The sequence below is a fragment of the Biomphalaria glabrata genome, chromosome 15, assembly GCF_947242115.1.
Source record: "Biomphalaria glabrata chromosome 15, xgBioGlab47.1, whole genome shotgun sequence".
NCBI classification, from domain to species: Eukaryota; Metazoa; Mollusca; class Gastropoda; family Planorbidae; genus Biomphalaria; species Biomphalaria glabrata.
Window position 1 is genome coordinate 8,060,400 of NC_074725.1, and position 17,042 is coordinate 8,077,441.

Sequence of the window (17,042 nt, forward strand, 5' to 3'; positions counted from 1 at the left end):
ATTTAGTGCCCTGTTACAAAGTTAAAATTAATGGCCTTTTTTTCTATAAATTGAATAAAAATTTAAGTTTGTTTTACCTTCTTTTCTGACCGGCATGTTGAAAATGCCAGAAATGCGGATGTATCAGTCGGTGGTTGACCCAATTATGAAATCAAGAAATTGCAGTAACAGGCGAAGACTCTTAATGATGCCTCTAGAAATGAGACAAAAAATCTTTTTTTTAATTATTGCATTGAACCAGTATATGCCAATGTTACAGCAGTGAGAATGTGTACTCCTAAACGCTGCTAATACAGTGGAGATAGAATCCAGGAAATAGCTAAGATGAGGAATATGGCGTCAAGCTAAACAATTGGTCACGTGACAGAGGACTGCGTATTATTTAGATGTGATAGGCTTTGAATTATTAAGTTCACAATGTATTTAGAACAAAAATAACGATACTTTAAACTGTAATGAATGTTTTAAAATCACATATTGCTAATATATTAATGATAATTTAGAAATATAAACATCTGTTAATATGATTAACAAGTGGTTTTGCCATTAAAATAAGCGCCTCGAGTCGTATAAAATGAATGAGCAAGGGAAAATACTCTAACAATTTTAAAGATGCTCGATTTATTTAAGTTATGCTTCCTTAATTTTTAGGTCTAAGTTATGGCATTTTGACATTTTCAATTAAAATGACTATATCTACTATAGTCTCATAAGTCTGTATACTTAGATCTAGATCTATAACCTTTTCTCTTTTCCTCTTCAAAGCAACCATAGGCATACAATTTAATAAATTTGAAATAAACCATAGGAAACGATTGTGTAAACAACGTAGTGTTAAATTACGACTGAAAAAAAGGCTAATAGAACACAACACACATAACATTATTATTACGTAGCATGGTATTTTCCACTGATTCAGTGCCGATTACAAGTTGTTTGAATGCCACAGATATAAGAATGCACGACTATTTTGTGTTGGTTACATGTAGGCGATTCAATTTTTGTTTTATATTGAATCAAATACGTAAATAGCTTTATCGATTCTTCTTAACTTTGTTGATTCTGATTGTGTGACCTAATTCTGAGTAACGCTTTGTGACTAAACAAACAAAACGTTTATCTTCTAGAGAGTTCCGACAATCCAATACACAATTTTAATGCTGTTGGGTCTACTTTAGTCTACAATTCTGTATTCTTAATACAAAAGACGATTTGTCCAACTCAGACAACAGAAAATATTTATAATATCTGTTCAATTATCCCCGGCTACATGTCAATAATGCAGGGTAGGGGGGGGGGGTATCAGGCCTCTAGTCTTCTGGTGAGGCCCTCGTCACGCTATATATGCATCTTGTAGGCCTATACGGATTTGAAGGGCTCACACGTACTTTGTTGTCCTGATTGTATGGGTGTTACGTTGTGTGCGTGTGTTTCTATAGTGACGCCTGACGGTGAAAGGTAGTTTGCGATTGGTTGGTACACGTGGATGATGTGCTATGTGAAAATGATGCAAGATAGCGGCACTGTCGTAAGATGTCTTGGGTTCGCCAGACGAGTCCAGAATGTCAGAGTCAAAACACGTGTTTTTTGTTGTGAGTTAAATTGGGTTCAAAAATCATTTTATATTATTACTGAAATCTACTACATTTATTTCATTTAATCTCAAGTTAAATTTGTCAATATTGTAATAAAAATTGTGTAACGTAATCACAGAAAAAAATATTATAATTTAATATATAATATGCCTATAGCGGTTTAGTTGTCTATTAGCAGTCTGTATATAGAAATAAAGAAAATTATTAAAAAAAAACAACAGAAGCGCCAACCTAACTACTTCCAAGGCGGTGTGACAAACATAATATAGGTTAGGGATAACGTCTGTAACGTCATCTAGTCACGTGCTAATAACATTTGCTAGTCACACATGCTAGTGCCTTTTGCTTGCAATATTGCGAGTCTTACATTCTTGAGACCCTTAGAGATTTACATTCACGGCTGAGAAACGCTAACTCTCGATCGTTCCTCATGGCGTGAAGCCCTGAGTGTCAAGATATGAGGCAAGAACATCAACCATTAGCAAAGAATAAAGATCTCAAAAATAAGTAAATAAAAGAGCTGAAAAAAAAGCAAGCATATCTGCAGCAGACCAAATTACTTCCCATGTTATGTGTGTTCTCGGCTTTTGGTGACTCCGTAGCCATCTTCGAGTTCATATAAAATGAGAAATGTGCTCATTTTCGACTATAAATATTAGTCCGTTTTTCATATAATAATATAATAAGGCTTGTCTTCGAGTCCTAAGATTAATGAGGAATGCTGTATTTCCTTGGCCACGCAGTCCCAGCTGCGACCTACATATTTTGCCACACTCAGCGCAGACATTTTCTTTTCGTCGTCTACGCCTGTCATCGGCAGCGGATTTTCTTTTGGTCTTAAATGTATATCCTGCGGCATTTGTAAGTCTGCCTCGTTCCGAAGCCACCCGCAGCCAGGTGCTCTCTTCTATGTCAGTTAAAGCGATTGGCGCCTAAGCTGGTCTTTAAAGCGTTTCCGACTGTTACGTCGACCACCTTTAGCTCTACAAAAAGGACTGCTGTTGGCATACGTTTGTCCTCCAAACAATTACATGCCCTGCCCAGCGTAACTGTCGGACCATAAGAAGTTCCTCTATACTAACCATATTCGATGTTCGCAAGGACATCGCTGTTTGTAGTGCGGTCTAGCCACCGTATGTCCATAATGGAGCGCAAGCATCTTTGGTGAAAGCGTTCAAGAAGTCTTGCTTTCCGTATAGTACCCGTGTCTCTGATTCAATATAGAAAGGTTGAGAGAATCACTGCTAGGTAGATACTGATTTTTGTAGGCAAGTGGAGCGATTTTTCCGCCAAACTCCCGCCCGGAAGCTAGTCGCATATATACTACTGACATAGCAATATATTTACAGACAATCACTTGTTAAATAGATAATCACCTCCTCTATGTTATTCCCGATTCACATCTGTGTAGACCTAGTATTTTAGCACATTTTATGACGAACTTCTGGTTTCATTTATTCATATATTGCATCAATAAAATTAAAGACTGCGAAGGTAAAACACAATTAAGGCTCTTACTGTAAACGCTGCAAATTCTAAACTGTTTATAATCAAATCTCTATTGAAGAGAATTCATCTAATAAATCTTCTTACAGTTATTTCCCTTTCTCCCATCTCACCCCGCACGTTCCTTTCTAAAACGCTAGGAACATCTTTGTATAGAATCTAGTCTAGATATACATTGAGCCGTTCCCATTCTTTAGTAAATAATATCTTTAACTCAATGAGAATGGTCTAAAATACATCCATCCATCCTTTATCGGGATTCGGCGACGCAATTGACATAAGATCGATACAATCTAAATATAGCCCCTCGCGCTACAGCACTTGCCAATGCCCGACTCGACTTGCTAAATCCTTCGTTGGTCTAGCGTTATCAACCATAGAGAATATTCTCTTTGTAAGAAATAGTTGAAATAAAAGTGAAGTCTGTTTTTCAAGCAAGTAACTGGTCATCTGAAAGGACAACTTGATCCTTAGTGCCATTAGATAATGGAATGGGTTGCCTGAATCAGCCATGAAAACCAACGAGTTTAAGTCATTGATTAACATGCACGACTAGATTGAAACATGAAATGCATATTAGGACGTAATTATCTTCTTGTTTGAAGTAACGTCTTCAAAGATAAGATAAGATGTTGTTTTTGTTTTCAGCTGCATTTTTTAGATCACTGTAAGATAAATTTGTGTGACATCTTGCGACAAAGAATATAAGCTAGTTACCAGAAAAAAGAACATGGTAAGACAGAACATACCCTCAATAACAGAACAAAATGGACCAGAACATACCGTCAATAAACAGAACAAGATAGACCAGAACATACCGTCAATAAACAGAAGAAGATAGACCAGAACATACCGTCAATAAACAGAACAAGATACACCAGAACATACCGTCAATAAACAGAACAAGATAGACCAGAACATACCGTCAATAAACAGAACAAGATACTCCAGAACATACCGTCAATAAACAGAACAAGATAGACCAGAACATACCGTCAATAAACAGAACAAGATACACCAGAACATACCGTCAATAAACAGAACAAGATAGACCAGAACATACCGTCAATAAACAGAACAAGATACTCCAGAACATACCGTCAATAAACAGAACAAGATACTCCAGAACATACCGTCATTAAACAGAACAAGATAGACCAGAACATACCGTCAATAAACAGAACAAGATAGACTAGAACATACCGTCAATAAACAGAACAAGATACTCCTGAACATACCGTCAATAAACAGAAAAAGATAGACCAGAACATACCGTCAATAAACAGAACAAGATAGACCAGAACATACCGTCAATAAACAGAACAAGATAGACCAGAACATACCGTCAATAAACAGAACAAGAAAGACCAGAACAAACCGTCAATAAACAGAACAAGATAGACCAGAACATACCGTCAATAAACAGAACAAGATAGACCAGAACATACCGTCAATAAACAGAACAAGATAGACCAGAACATACCGTCAATAAACAGAACAAGATAGACCAGAACATACCGTCATTAAACAGAACAAGATAGACCAGAACATACCGTCAATAAACAGAACAAGATACACCAGAACATACCGCCAATAAACAGAACAAGATAGACCAGAACATACCGTCAATAAACAGAACAAGATAGACCAGAACATACCGTCAATAAACAGAACAAGATAGACCAGAACATACCGTCAATAAACAGAACAAGATAGACCAGAACATACCGTCAATAAACAGAACAAGATAGACCAGAACATACCGCCAATAAACAGAACAAGATAGACCAGAACATACCGTCATTAAACAAAGCAAAATATATCAAAACAGGTATGAAAAACCAACATGATATGAATAGGGCTGGGCAAAACAAATTAGGACAAACAACAGTTTTTATTTCTCTCTCTCTCTCTCTCTCTCTTAATTTCTCAACCCTTCTCTCCACCTTCTCTCTCTCTCTCTATCCCCCCTCTCTCTCTCCTCATCTTTCTCTCTTCTTATCCCTCACTTTCTGTCTTATTTTTAAATAACCTTTCTGTTTTCTTTCGGGAAAGAGAAAGATGTAAGTTAATTTTTTTAGAAAGAGAGAGAGAGAGAGAGGGAAAGACAGAGACTGAGAGAGAGAGAGAGAACAAGGGATCTGATGTCTTAAATATCTTTGTCAGTTTTGAAATCTCAATCCTGTCAGGCCTAATAAAATACCGATCGATTCAGTTCACGTTTGATTTCGCCGATACTTTCTCCCTAGTCTCGGAGTGTGTGTTCGTGCTTATCAAGTCTAAGCGTATAAATACACAATATATGTGTTTATATGAATAGGGCGGAGCTACCCAGCCCTTCTCCTTTACTTGTCAGCGTTGTTTGCGCATATAATGGTTCTCCAGTTTAAGAAAGTCGAGCTATTCATATTCAAAGGAAGTGTTCAATAGTTGGCCGATACTCGAGTTCAATACTTGGCTGATAGTGAAGTTCAATACATTCCTATGCTAACCGTTGAGCCAGTGCTTGAATACGGACGAGCTCTTATAGTGTGTCACTAGAGATCTGCTGTTATTTTAGTTTAATTGTTGGTTTCATCTTAAGGATTAAAAACATATAAATGTATACGAAACTTCTATTGTTGTTTTTTGGTTAAATATGATTGTATATGCGCGGCCGTGTAAAGTTTATTACTGTGTTTATTATTTTGTATTTGTGATTTCCATGTATTGAATCGGTCGATTGATTTGTGAATAAAAGCGTATAAATACCGAGCATAGCTGTACAGGTGGTCTACCATTTTGAAGTGAATTTAAGTGACACATTTTCACCATATTTACAACTGTTGAGTGCATCTCGAATGGTTCTTGCTAACATGATAGTGTTATCAATGTGACGATTCAATGGATACATATTCCCTTGAGGCACACACACACATGTGTTAATTCTTCTGAGACTAATGAATTAAATGTTTCCCGCTTTAAAGCATTCTGTGAAAATTAGGATTATAAAAAAACATAGTCCATAAACTATTTCAAACCTGTCACAAAATAACCTGCGTATCTCTAAGCTAATATGCCATCAAAACGTGTTGAGGTTTACGCGTAATTTCGTTGGTTAATAGTGTACGCACGAAGTCATTGACTATGGACTCAGAGGTGCAGATAGTTCGTGCAATATTACGTCAGAATGAGTTTTTTCTACGACGTCACCTTATATTATCAAAGACTGTCCTAGACAAACTCAAAGACAACAACCTCATTACCGATATCAGCCGCAGGAAAATTCTGGTGAGTAACTCCTAGTCGCAACTTTACATAAAATCGGCCTAAAAAAACAACAACAACAGAATTTAAACACTGTATAAAGAACTCTAGATCTTATTTTGTAGCTCGTCCAGAATTTTGATCGAGAACAGATTTATTCAAATTTTATTTTTGTCCATAAGAAATATTTTATGAGGATTTTATTTGTACTTACGGACCAAATAAAGTAAAGTAAAGTTCTCCTTTCAGACCTTGCGATCTATAGGGCCAGTGGCGTAGCATCCGTGGCGAAGGGGTACAATCGGCGCCTTCGACATACACGGAGGTCACGGTACAATGAACCCGGGCCTACGACCATTAGGGGCTCACAGCCTTTGGAGTAGCAACAATGGCGAAGGGTTTCACTGAGCTTGGATCCATGACTGAGACTAATTGGGGCCCACATAAGAACTTAGGGATGATATCAAAGTGAAACAAAATTATTGTACTTTTGTAAAAAAAAAAAGGATTAAAAAGCTCCCAAAAATGTTCTACAAATGCTGTAAACGTTACACGAAACTTTAAAACTTTAAATTAACTTCAAACAATTTCACCCATGTTTCTATGTACCAGCTGGTTAGATTGCTGTAGTGCAAAGAACTGCTTTCATCAGATTTATTGCAATGTTATAAGAAAAGTAAAGAAAACTAAGAAAAGGTCCCTTTTCAGATCTATGGGTCAGATGATGAAATGTGATCTGTTTCTGTGGCCCACGGCTAACGAGGGTGTCATGTGGCCAGTAGAACGACAAAACGCCTTTACTTTTCCCCAACTAATGTCAGGTACACATTAGAGCTGGGTGGACTCAGAGACATCCTTAAAAAAAAAACAGTGTTCACCAGAATTCGAAGCCAGGCCATTTTATTTGTTTTTTCTTTATGTTCATAAAACCATTGATAGTATTACATACATCGGGGGTAGGGAAGAGAGACTTTGGTTCTAAAAACAATAATGTGTTGCTTAAAAAAAAAGGATGGGGCAATACTGATAATTAGTTCTATATCAGGGGTTCTCAACCTGTGGGTCGCGACCCCCTTGGGGGTCGAATGACGATTTGCCAGGGGTCGCCTAAGACCATCGAAAATTGTCTACTCTTCTATTGCTTTATGTGTGTGTGTGGGGGAGGGTCGCGGCAGAGTGGTGGATTGTAAAAGGGGTCGCCGAGCATAAAAGGTTGAGAACGCTGGTCTTTATAGTCATGATGGTCAGGATTTTTAACAAATTCGGCATACCTGTAATGAATCAACGTGATCAAAGCTCAATCTGTTTTTTTTTTATTTTCAAGTTTTCTAAATACTGTCACATCATTGATGTTATTTCTGACTTTGTATCAGTTTGTTTTGTAGAGAGGTCATTCTCAAGGTTGCGATTGATCAAAACTTATTTAAGAATTTCTATAACACAGAGCAAGTTGGCATCTCTTTGAGTTATTTCTATTGCTTGAGAAACAGCCAAAAATTTATAAATGGATTTATTGGTTTCCGATTTTGATACTTAGAAGGCTAGAAAAATTTTAGTAAATAAATGCTAAATTCTTTTTTTATGTTTTTACAGTTGAATGATGAGCATAGAACTAGATAATAATAGTTGAATAGTTTTACACCAAGAAGTGTTTTCTTAATATAAGTTTGTATAATGGGAAATAGAGCACTTAAAACAATTGTTTGTTTATTTGAAATATCTTTAAGTCATTTATTCAAACATTGACTTTAAAGACAAACGTGTGACAGTATTACATATAACAAGGTACGCTACTTGCTTTTAAACGTCTTTTTGGTCAATGTACCGATACATTCAGATTAATCCATTGTTTTGTCTCGCACTGAGTTCGTCTTAATGGGCGGAGGGGGGCCCACCATGATATTCTTGAACCCAGGTCCACAAGTACCTTGCTACGCCACTGTATATGCGCCACTGTATATAAGGGCAGATGATATAAAGGTCATCTGTTTCTGTGACCCACGGTTAAGGAGTGTGTCATGTGGCCAACAACCAACCGCCTATACTTTCCCAAATAATGTCTGTTACCCATTAGAGCTGGGTGAACTCAAAGGCGCCCAAAGATCCCGAAATTAAAAATCCCAGTTTTTACCAGGATTCGAAACCGGCACCTCGCTTCGGAAGCCACCGCGCCTCCTACGGACAAAATACAGTCCGAATATGTAGATCCATATTTTAAAACTATACACTCTTATTTTTTTCAAGTTAGGTTCTTACGTCCTTCAAATCGTCCACTTACTAGATATTTTCCGCACTTTCTTCTCTAAATTGCCGCATTGTAACAATCTAGAAGGAATACTTCTACGATACTAGGTCTACATTATACATTTGAAAACAAACAGGGTGAGTTGATATAAGCTTTGTAAAAATGGATTGATCTAGAAACCTTAACAGTAAAAAACAGAAGATTTAAAGTTTCTTCAAAGCTCTGTCGCTGTCTGGCAACAAGTTTGTATACGTTATTTCTCCCACACCCATTATCGGATCAAGTTGAAACTTCGTACAATTATTCATTGACATAGACAAGACATGAATCAATAAAAAAAATAATAAAAGTAATCAATTAGACATTTACACAATTATTGTTTTGAACCTAATGAAACATGAATCTATTTAAAAACTAACAAATTAGTCAATTAATTATTGGTAATTAATTATTTTGTTTGATATCTAATAAGGGAAATAACTTCTGCATTATTACGAGATATAGCTGTTAAGTGTGGAGCTATTTACTGTAGATAAACTTTATCTTTATTTTTTTTTTTATAAAAAAGGATTTAAAAATTTTTTTTTTGCTAATGTTGTTATTTCACTGATAACTTGATAATATATTATTGTCTTGATTCTTTGAATGCTACTAGTTGGAGCCTGCCCATAGACAGGTCCCGGTACTTATCAACTGTTTAGAGAACAGAGGTATCCAATCCTTACGCAAGTTCTTGGATGTGTTGAGGGAGACTGGACACGGGTGGATTGTGGAACAGCTGTTGGATACAGACATTAGTCTTGGTGGAGTAAGTATGTGTAGCCTTAGATGAATAAGTCTTCCTTTGTAGCGTTAGTGGAGACTTTATATGTAGTCTGGGTGAAGTTCTGTGTGAAGTGAGCCGAATATAACAATAAAAAAGAATAACATTTAAAAAAATACACATTCTATAAGAGAGAATACAACTTAAAATAAAATAAAATATTAAAAAAAAAATTAATTGAAAAACTTAGACCGAATTGGGTATCGAACTCGTGATGTTGGCACCGTCATTTTCTTTGTACGAATGATTCTACCAACTAGCTTAGGCCAACGGCCATTGTAGGCTATAAGAAACCAATTATTTATTGGTAGGGCCTATCTTTATTGCACGTAAACTATATTAGGTCTACCTAAAAATATAAATAAAGCTTAGATAATCTATCAATAAACTTACAGCAACTTCAACTTCAATACTTCAATAAGAAACTGTTTATTTTCTTGAATAATCCCAATATAATAAAGCGTGTCTTCTAGTCCTAAGGGATGCAGTACTTCCCGAGGCTACGCAGCCCCAGCTGTGACCAACATATTTTGCTACATCCATGACAGCCATTGTCCACCGGTGATCGATTAAGATTTTCTTTTCGCCGTCTGCGCCTGTCTCCAGTAGCAGAAGACGATGTGCAAATTTTTCCTGAACATTAGTTTATTAAACTGTTGAAATCTATAATGCCTTAAATTACTTTCGGAAATTTCCGAACGCGATAGTCCTTTCAAAACCGATGTTGGCTCTAGATAGTCTATAGGCCTACCACAAGGCCTACTCTAGCCAAATTTGCATGTATTTATTTTTTACTTTGAAAAATTATAACCTTCAAACTAGTGTTTTTTCCGACGTGGCCAACGAACAATTAATTTTTACTCAGCGATGTACATCAACTGTTAAAATTTTAGAAAAATCGTTAGAGCTGTTTTTGAGATCAGCGTTAAGGTTCCGCCCACCTAACTACCATGAAGTTGTGACTGTTAATGTTATAACTTGAATACCGCTATAGTAAAAAAGGAATGTCTCATGTTCAGGGACGGACTGGCTATAGGGGCATTCGGGCAAATGCTACCGGGCCACCGAAAGGGTCGGATGAATGCCAGTAAATTATTTTAAGAGATTTTTTACAATTTAAAGTCCAACAATTATCTAAAGCATGGCTAACAATTTGTGGGCCGGATTGTAAAGAAAAGCCGGTCAGATTTTGACAACCAGTCCGCCCCTGCTTATGTTTGTAATTTTTTTAATTTATAAAATTTCATTCACCTAGAATCTATATGTATAACTGTTTTGGCTCCGTAAGGTTGATATTGCACTCCATTACCTATTAAATACTTCTAATGAAATGCGTCTCAATTAGCCTCTGACAACCAGTCCAACTTCTGGCCTTCTCGTGTGGCCATAGACTATGGTGTAGCTTATACATAAAGTGGAACTGTTATCACTGACGGAGAAGGGGCAAAGGCGAGCAACTTTCATCTTATTTCTATGAGATGATACGTAGTTGCCTCGCGACTGAAGGCCATAAATAGTTGACTTTCTTAATAACAATATACATTCTTAATGTATGCCTTCTTTATTTAATTAATGGACTTTGATTTCTTGCTATTTAATTATGAAATAACGAAATACAAAAATGTTTTCTTGATATGCAATGGACCTAATTTACCAATCGTAAACAAACAACATTTAGCCACGTGATTCTATATATCTTCAATACAAATTATGTAATTCATAAAGGCTGTCACGTGATACGTATTTTTCATTGTTTTATCAATATTATGAATGGCTAAATGTGTTTATTTACGATTAGTGAATGAGGTCCATTATTACGGTACATCCTTCTATTACGGTAAATCCTTATATTCCCCCTTCAAGTAATTGACAGTACTTACTCCTATATTAAATGGTTGAATATGTGATCTTCTATTTCACTTGTAAATGTTAATAAGTATGCGATAGTGTTCCTTAACATGTATTTTAAGATTTATCAGTAGGGCTACATTGTAGGCTTGGGTCACATTCGTAATCTCATTAATCACTCTTTACTGACGGTTCATAGACTTATTTTCTGTAAATAAACTTTATTGAACTCTCTCTCTCTCTCTCTCTCTCTCTCTCTCTTGGTTCCAAGCCCTAGTTTAGACCAGTGATTCCCAAATTGGTCTATAATATCGATCCTCAAGGGCAGACGACGACTTACAAGGGCTCAATGTGAGTGAAAAAAAAAATGTAATGGTCGGTCCATGAGATATAGATGGACAGGGCCGGCCTTACGCATAGGCAAAATAGGCAGCCAGCTAGGGCCTCCGATTGGCGAGGGGCTTCGCAATCACCCAGGACTCTTGCATTGATACTGACAAGGGAAATTAATTCTTCAGTATTCAGGGATTATGCTAAATATTTGAGGTTTGTCTTCTTAGATAATTGTTCACGTTATTTCTCCCACACCCATTCTCGGATCAAATTGAAACTTGAAACAGTTATTTATTGTACCTATCAAAGCATGTATCAATTTTTAAAAATTAATCAATTCATTAATTATTGGTAATTAGTTATTTAGTTTGATATCGAAAAAGGGAAACGACTTCTACATTATTGAGATACATAGTGTGGAAATGTGGAGTCCTTCTCCTAAAATAAGCTTTTTTTTTTTTTTTAAATATTTTGCTAGTTTTAACAGAATGAGAAAGGAAGCGAAATATGAAATGGTAATCTTGGAGGATAGGAGGGTCTAAGTGTCTGACGAATTCGTTGGCAGTTTGAGTATCCCCTCCATCCGTTCGTCACATTTAGTTATCACAGGTTACCGTGCTTATAATACACCTATGAAATTCCAAATTTAACCACACACAAAAATATGTACCAAAACTTATTGCAGTTCATTTTATTTGTACTATCCACAGAAAGCCAGGAGTAAAGATGATATAGGTTACAGAGACCGTCACCAGCCTACCTACTCTAGACCCAACGCCCAGACAACAGACTACTTTAGCACTAAAAGGACTAGGTTCGATACGCTAAGGGAAGATAACCGCAGGAGCTTAACGGCGGGACAGGAAAGTGGTTTGTCGTTATCCACCTTGTTGAAATTAAGGTATATCTATTCTTGAGAATGTAAAAGGATAGAGACCCCGAGTAGTATCATCTTTTCGGAGTAAATAAAACTATATAGTACCGTTAATGTTTCTATAGACATATTTGTATACATTATTTGTTAATGTTCATTGAATAAGTCTAGTAATAGGCTATATAAATAGAAACAGACTCACTTGTAGATCTGTACCAATAGGAAACTCATACTTCGTAAATATATCCTATTACTAATCAATGGAAAAAAAAATTTGTTTTGTGTGTTCAAATGAGATAAAGGCCTATTGGAATTTAAATAAATCTTCTGTTATGTACATTCAAACTGCAGAGTCACGTGACATTTGGATAAGTTTGTATAGTTATTGTTCCAATAAAAAGGTTTAATTTTACCTTTTATTAATACAAAATTTGATAATTTTATTAGTTCAAACACATTCAGTATAAACTATTTTATTCTATCTTGTTAGTAAAAAAAAAAATAAAAAATTACTTGCTGAGAGATAAAATCTCAAAATAGGGGCTTACATATTCAATATTAGTACGCAAAATAGTACAATTGACTTCAAAATTAAATGTAAAATTTTATAATTGTTGGAATTATCTCAAAGTAGGAGCTTACATATTCAATACTAATATGCAATAAAGTACAATAGACTTTTAAAAATTAAATGTAAAATTTTATAATTGTTGGAATTATTATTATTATTGCGTTGCGTCTAGCGAGTTGTCTTCCATGCTTATTATGCATGCTCGGTGCGTGTTCTTTTCAAACTTGTAGAGATGTGGCTGAGGACATCCGTGGGAGAAAGTTATGCTGCCTTAGAGCGAATCAAATATTTGAATTTAAAAAGTTGTCTACATCGGATTTAAAAAAAAAAAAAAATTCATACGTACAAGAAATGATTTTCTTTCAGGGAACCAGTCGATGAAGCTGAAGCTGTTCCAAGGGGAGTAATTCATGCAAGAACAATGTTGGCAGATCCCATTGCCCAAGGTTACCCCCCACATCCTGCCTTGCTTCCAGGCTTAGGTTTACCACAATACACCCAGCCCCCAGTGATGTTCCCAAGATCGAAAGATGAGATTCCAATGACTTTATTTGGCCTCAATCAAGTAGGTCTTTTTTCTATAAAGCTAAATTAAAATTGTACGATTTTTCAGAAATTACAAAAAAAAAAATATAAAAAAATTATAAATAGAGTTGAGAACTAAACAAATTTGTTTTCTTATTTTTTGATTGTCTTTTTAGAGAATTGCTTAACAAAATAACAATAGGCTATCTTACATTATCTTAATGAAATCTTTACTCGCCGTTCTTCGCGTTGGGTGGAAACTGGAAGCTGTCTCCACAGAGATTGGTCACCAGCGATGTTTATAACCTCCTCCAAACTGGTGTCCACTGCCCTGTAGGTCCTGCATGAAGGTGTGATGCGTGTTACAAAGCTTAGATCAACTCACTCACTAATATTGATAAAACAACGAAAAAAACATATCACGTGACAGTATTATGTAATTTGTATAAAGATATAAAGAATCACGTGGCTAAATGTTTTTTGTTTACGATTGGTGAATGAGGTCCATTGACTGAAGTGGTGGTATAAGCTGAATTAGTCCCCTTTCCCATGCAAAGAACTAGCACTTGACTGAAGTGGTGGTATAAGCCGAATTAGTCCCCTTTATAGATTGTCGTTTGAGGATTATTACAAATTCAATTACATGACTGATCCAAACTAATTGATACACTTAATATAAGCTTTGTTTTTTTAAGAACTTTTTTTTTATTTTGTTAGTTACTAGTGTTGTGGACAGTCATTGACTTGTAGCATCAAACTGCTGGTAGAAAACTTAATCGCCGTAGGCATATTTTATCTAAACACGAGATAACTTGAATGAGTTCCTTGTGAACAAAACCAAATAGAACTCTTATTACAATATAGACCAATCAACTTGAGATAAATTACAATAAATGTAATAATATAAAATGGTGTTTTGAAAAAAAATCGAACACCACAAAAAACACGTCTTTTCACTCTAGCATTCTGGAGTTGCCTGTGGCCTACCCAAGACAATGACGCTTATCTTGCATCATAAACACTACATAACCACCAACCAATCGCTAACCTCTTCACGCCGTCACAATAGAAAAAAACACACACTCTATAATCACTGGTACGACCTTGATTGCGTTTTTTCGGCCTCTGTGTTATTGCTGTAATGAGGAAACATGTTTCATTTTGTCTATGGACATGTTCCGCAAACATCACGAGAAATTCGTTAAGTGGGGAAGTGTCCATTAGGGAAAGGATTTCTCTGTAGATGACACGATTTGTGCATGTCCTGTGGATGTGACTCGGTCATGTCGCAGAGCCACATTTATCTTTCCTTCGACCTTTACACTCCATCATTTACATCTTTTACAATAAATAAATATATATACAAATCAGGAGAGATTTAATATATATATATATTTATTTATTAGCGATAACAAAGACTGAGCTATAAATATGATTATGTTTAGATGAAAAGTATTTTTGTTCAAAGCGTAATATATACAGAATATAAACAGTAAACTAAAAGCTACTACAGTGCCATTTCGTAGAGTCGCCCGATAGTGAAGATTATTACAGTGCACATAAAAAATGACCACGCCCTTTTGTTCTCCAGGCTTTCTCAGACCAGGATCAGAAGAACCAGCAGGCACTGTCCGTCTTGCGCCAGGAAGAGGTGGCCATCAAGCAGCTGATGGAGCAGAACTTGAGGGACCAGGGCAACGTCCGGCGGAAACAGGCAGCCGTCCATGACATCGTCAATCGGCTGAAGGACATCCACAATCGAGCTAAAGACGTGTATGAGCCTTCCCCTCAGCCAAACATCAGCCGTTACAGGCTGGCCCAGTTGAATCAGATCCCTTGGTCCATTGATGGGTAACTCATATTGGCTACACTGTAAAGCCTTTTGTTAAAAAAAAAATTGCATATATGTATTGGCGTTTTAAGTGTTATTAATTATTGCTTGATGTGACATACACACATATAGTTTTTAAAAGAATTTCTATGATTGCTACTGTGTAATATTATCATTCTATTTTTGTACATTGCGTTCATTGTTGTTATTGTAAACTCTGTGCGTTCGGTCCCATTTGTGAAAAGTCAATGTGAATGTGTTATCTGTGAGACAGGGGCGTAGCTAGAAATTTGCCATCATTTGGGGACCCGGGGGGCTTGACCTCTTTGGGGGCCCCTGCATTTGCGTACTATTTAATATTTAAAGTAAAATAACACTCATTTTGGGGCACACCTCAAGATGGGGGCCGCCGGAATTTTGAAATTCTCCCCTCCCCCACCCTAGCTACGCCACTGCTGTGAGAGGTTAATTATAAGTCCCTATTTGAATAGGCCTCGATAAAAACAAGTCTGAGCAGTACTAGGCACAATGTTTTTTTTAATAATTTATATAATAATAAGGCTTGTCATCGAGTCCGAAGATTAATGAGGAATGCAGTATTTCCCGTGGCCACGCAGCATCCCCAGCTGTGACCTAGATATGTTCAATAAAATTACTGGGACATTATATTTTCACTTTGCATGTCCGTTACATTCAAGACCTGGGCTTGGTTTGCATAGACGCCATAGAGTATCTTCGTCTTTCTGCAGTCATTTGCTAACGGTATTTCTTGTTCCTTCATAACCAGAAACCCTTATCAGTAATTATCACTGAAAACTCCGCGCTAAGACGATTATAGGTCTTGAGTCCATAGTAACATAGCTCCACTGATATTATTGTCCGTAAAAAACAACAACACTAAGATGGTTGTGGTTAAATGCTATGCTCAGACAATATGAACTGAGTGGGTTCATATTACCAGATATTTTAACAGAGTGCAATATAAATGCCAATAAAAGATTTAACCGATAAGAAATATTCACTGTATGGAACACAATATTGCTCTGGACTGTCGTTCGGCGGTCTCGAAGGTTCCGAGATCGAACCCTGTCCGCTGCCATCCCCCGGGACTCACGCGGGACGTTTTGGCTAGGATGTAGTCTCCTTATCTTCAGAATCTGAAGAAACAACCAAAACATGCCAAACATTAAAAAAAAACAACAACACAACATTTTGCAAAGAATTTATTTTCTCTTTGATTCTTAAAAATGTTTTCTTTCTAGAATTATGGTGCCTTAAGGTTGCCTGAATCAGCCAGGAAAAACAAGGACTTAATTTTAAGTCTGTAATTAACATGCACGACTAGATTAACGCATAGTTACGCGATCGACGTAACAATCTACTGTTTTGAAAGAACGTCTGTAATCCATACCATGATAGTGTCACATAGTAGGCTCTGTAAATACCAGTGACAATAAATCACCAGTGGCAATGACAACACTTTGACAGGTCAATGCAAACTAAAACTCAATAAAGCTCAATGCACTGTGACATTCAATATAAGTCATATATCATTTGTGGGATTCATTATTACTGCCGGACTTGTAACCATTTTTTTAAAGACCAATTTTGTTATTGCTAAAATAAAAGATATATAAATAACCAA

The 17,042-nt window shown here is 36.3% G+C and overlaps 2 protein-coding genes across 5 annotated transcripts in view; one reads left to right on the forward strand and one right to left on the reverse strand.

The window, feature by feature from the left end:
- Nucleotides 1-429, reverse strand: part of LOC106057190 (disks large homolog 1-like) — a 114,377-nt gene extending 113,948 nt beyond the window's left edge. Inside the window, exon 1 of one of the 4 annotated variants that reach the window (XM_013214286.2) lies at nucleotides 78-429. In XM_013214286.2, coding sequence (XP_013069740.2) covers nucleotides 78-96 — 19 coding nt within the window. In that variant the 5' untranslated portion in view covers nucleotides 97-429. The remainder of the gene's footprint in view (nucleotides 1-77) is intronic. The other 3 variants (XM_013214287.2, XM_056012858.1, XM_056012862.1) reach the window with 3 other exon arrangements.
- A 5,070-nt stretch (nucleotides 430-5,499) lies between these two features.
- Nucleotides 5,500-17,042, forward strand: LOC106057192 (uncharacterized). Its single transcript, XM_013214293.2, has 5 exons — nucleotides 5,500-6,371; nucleotides 9,248-9,400; nucleotides 12,307-12,497; nucleotides 13,408-13,606; nucleotides 15,158-17,042. The coding sequence occupies exons 1-5, from the start codon at nucleotides 6,228-6,230 to the stop codon at nucleotides 15,419-15,421; spliced, it is 951 nt and encodes a 316-aa protein (XP_013069747.1). The 5' UTR covers nucleotides 5,500-6,227; the 3' UTR covers nucleotides 15,422-17,042.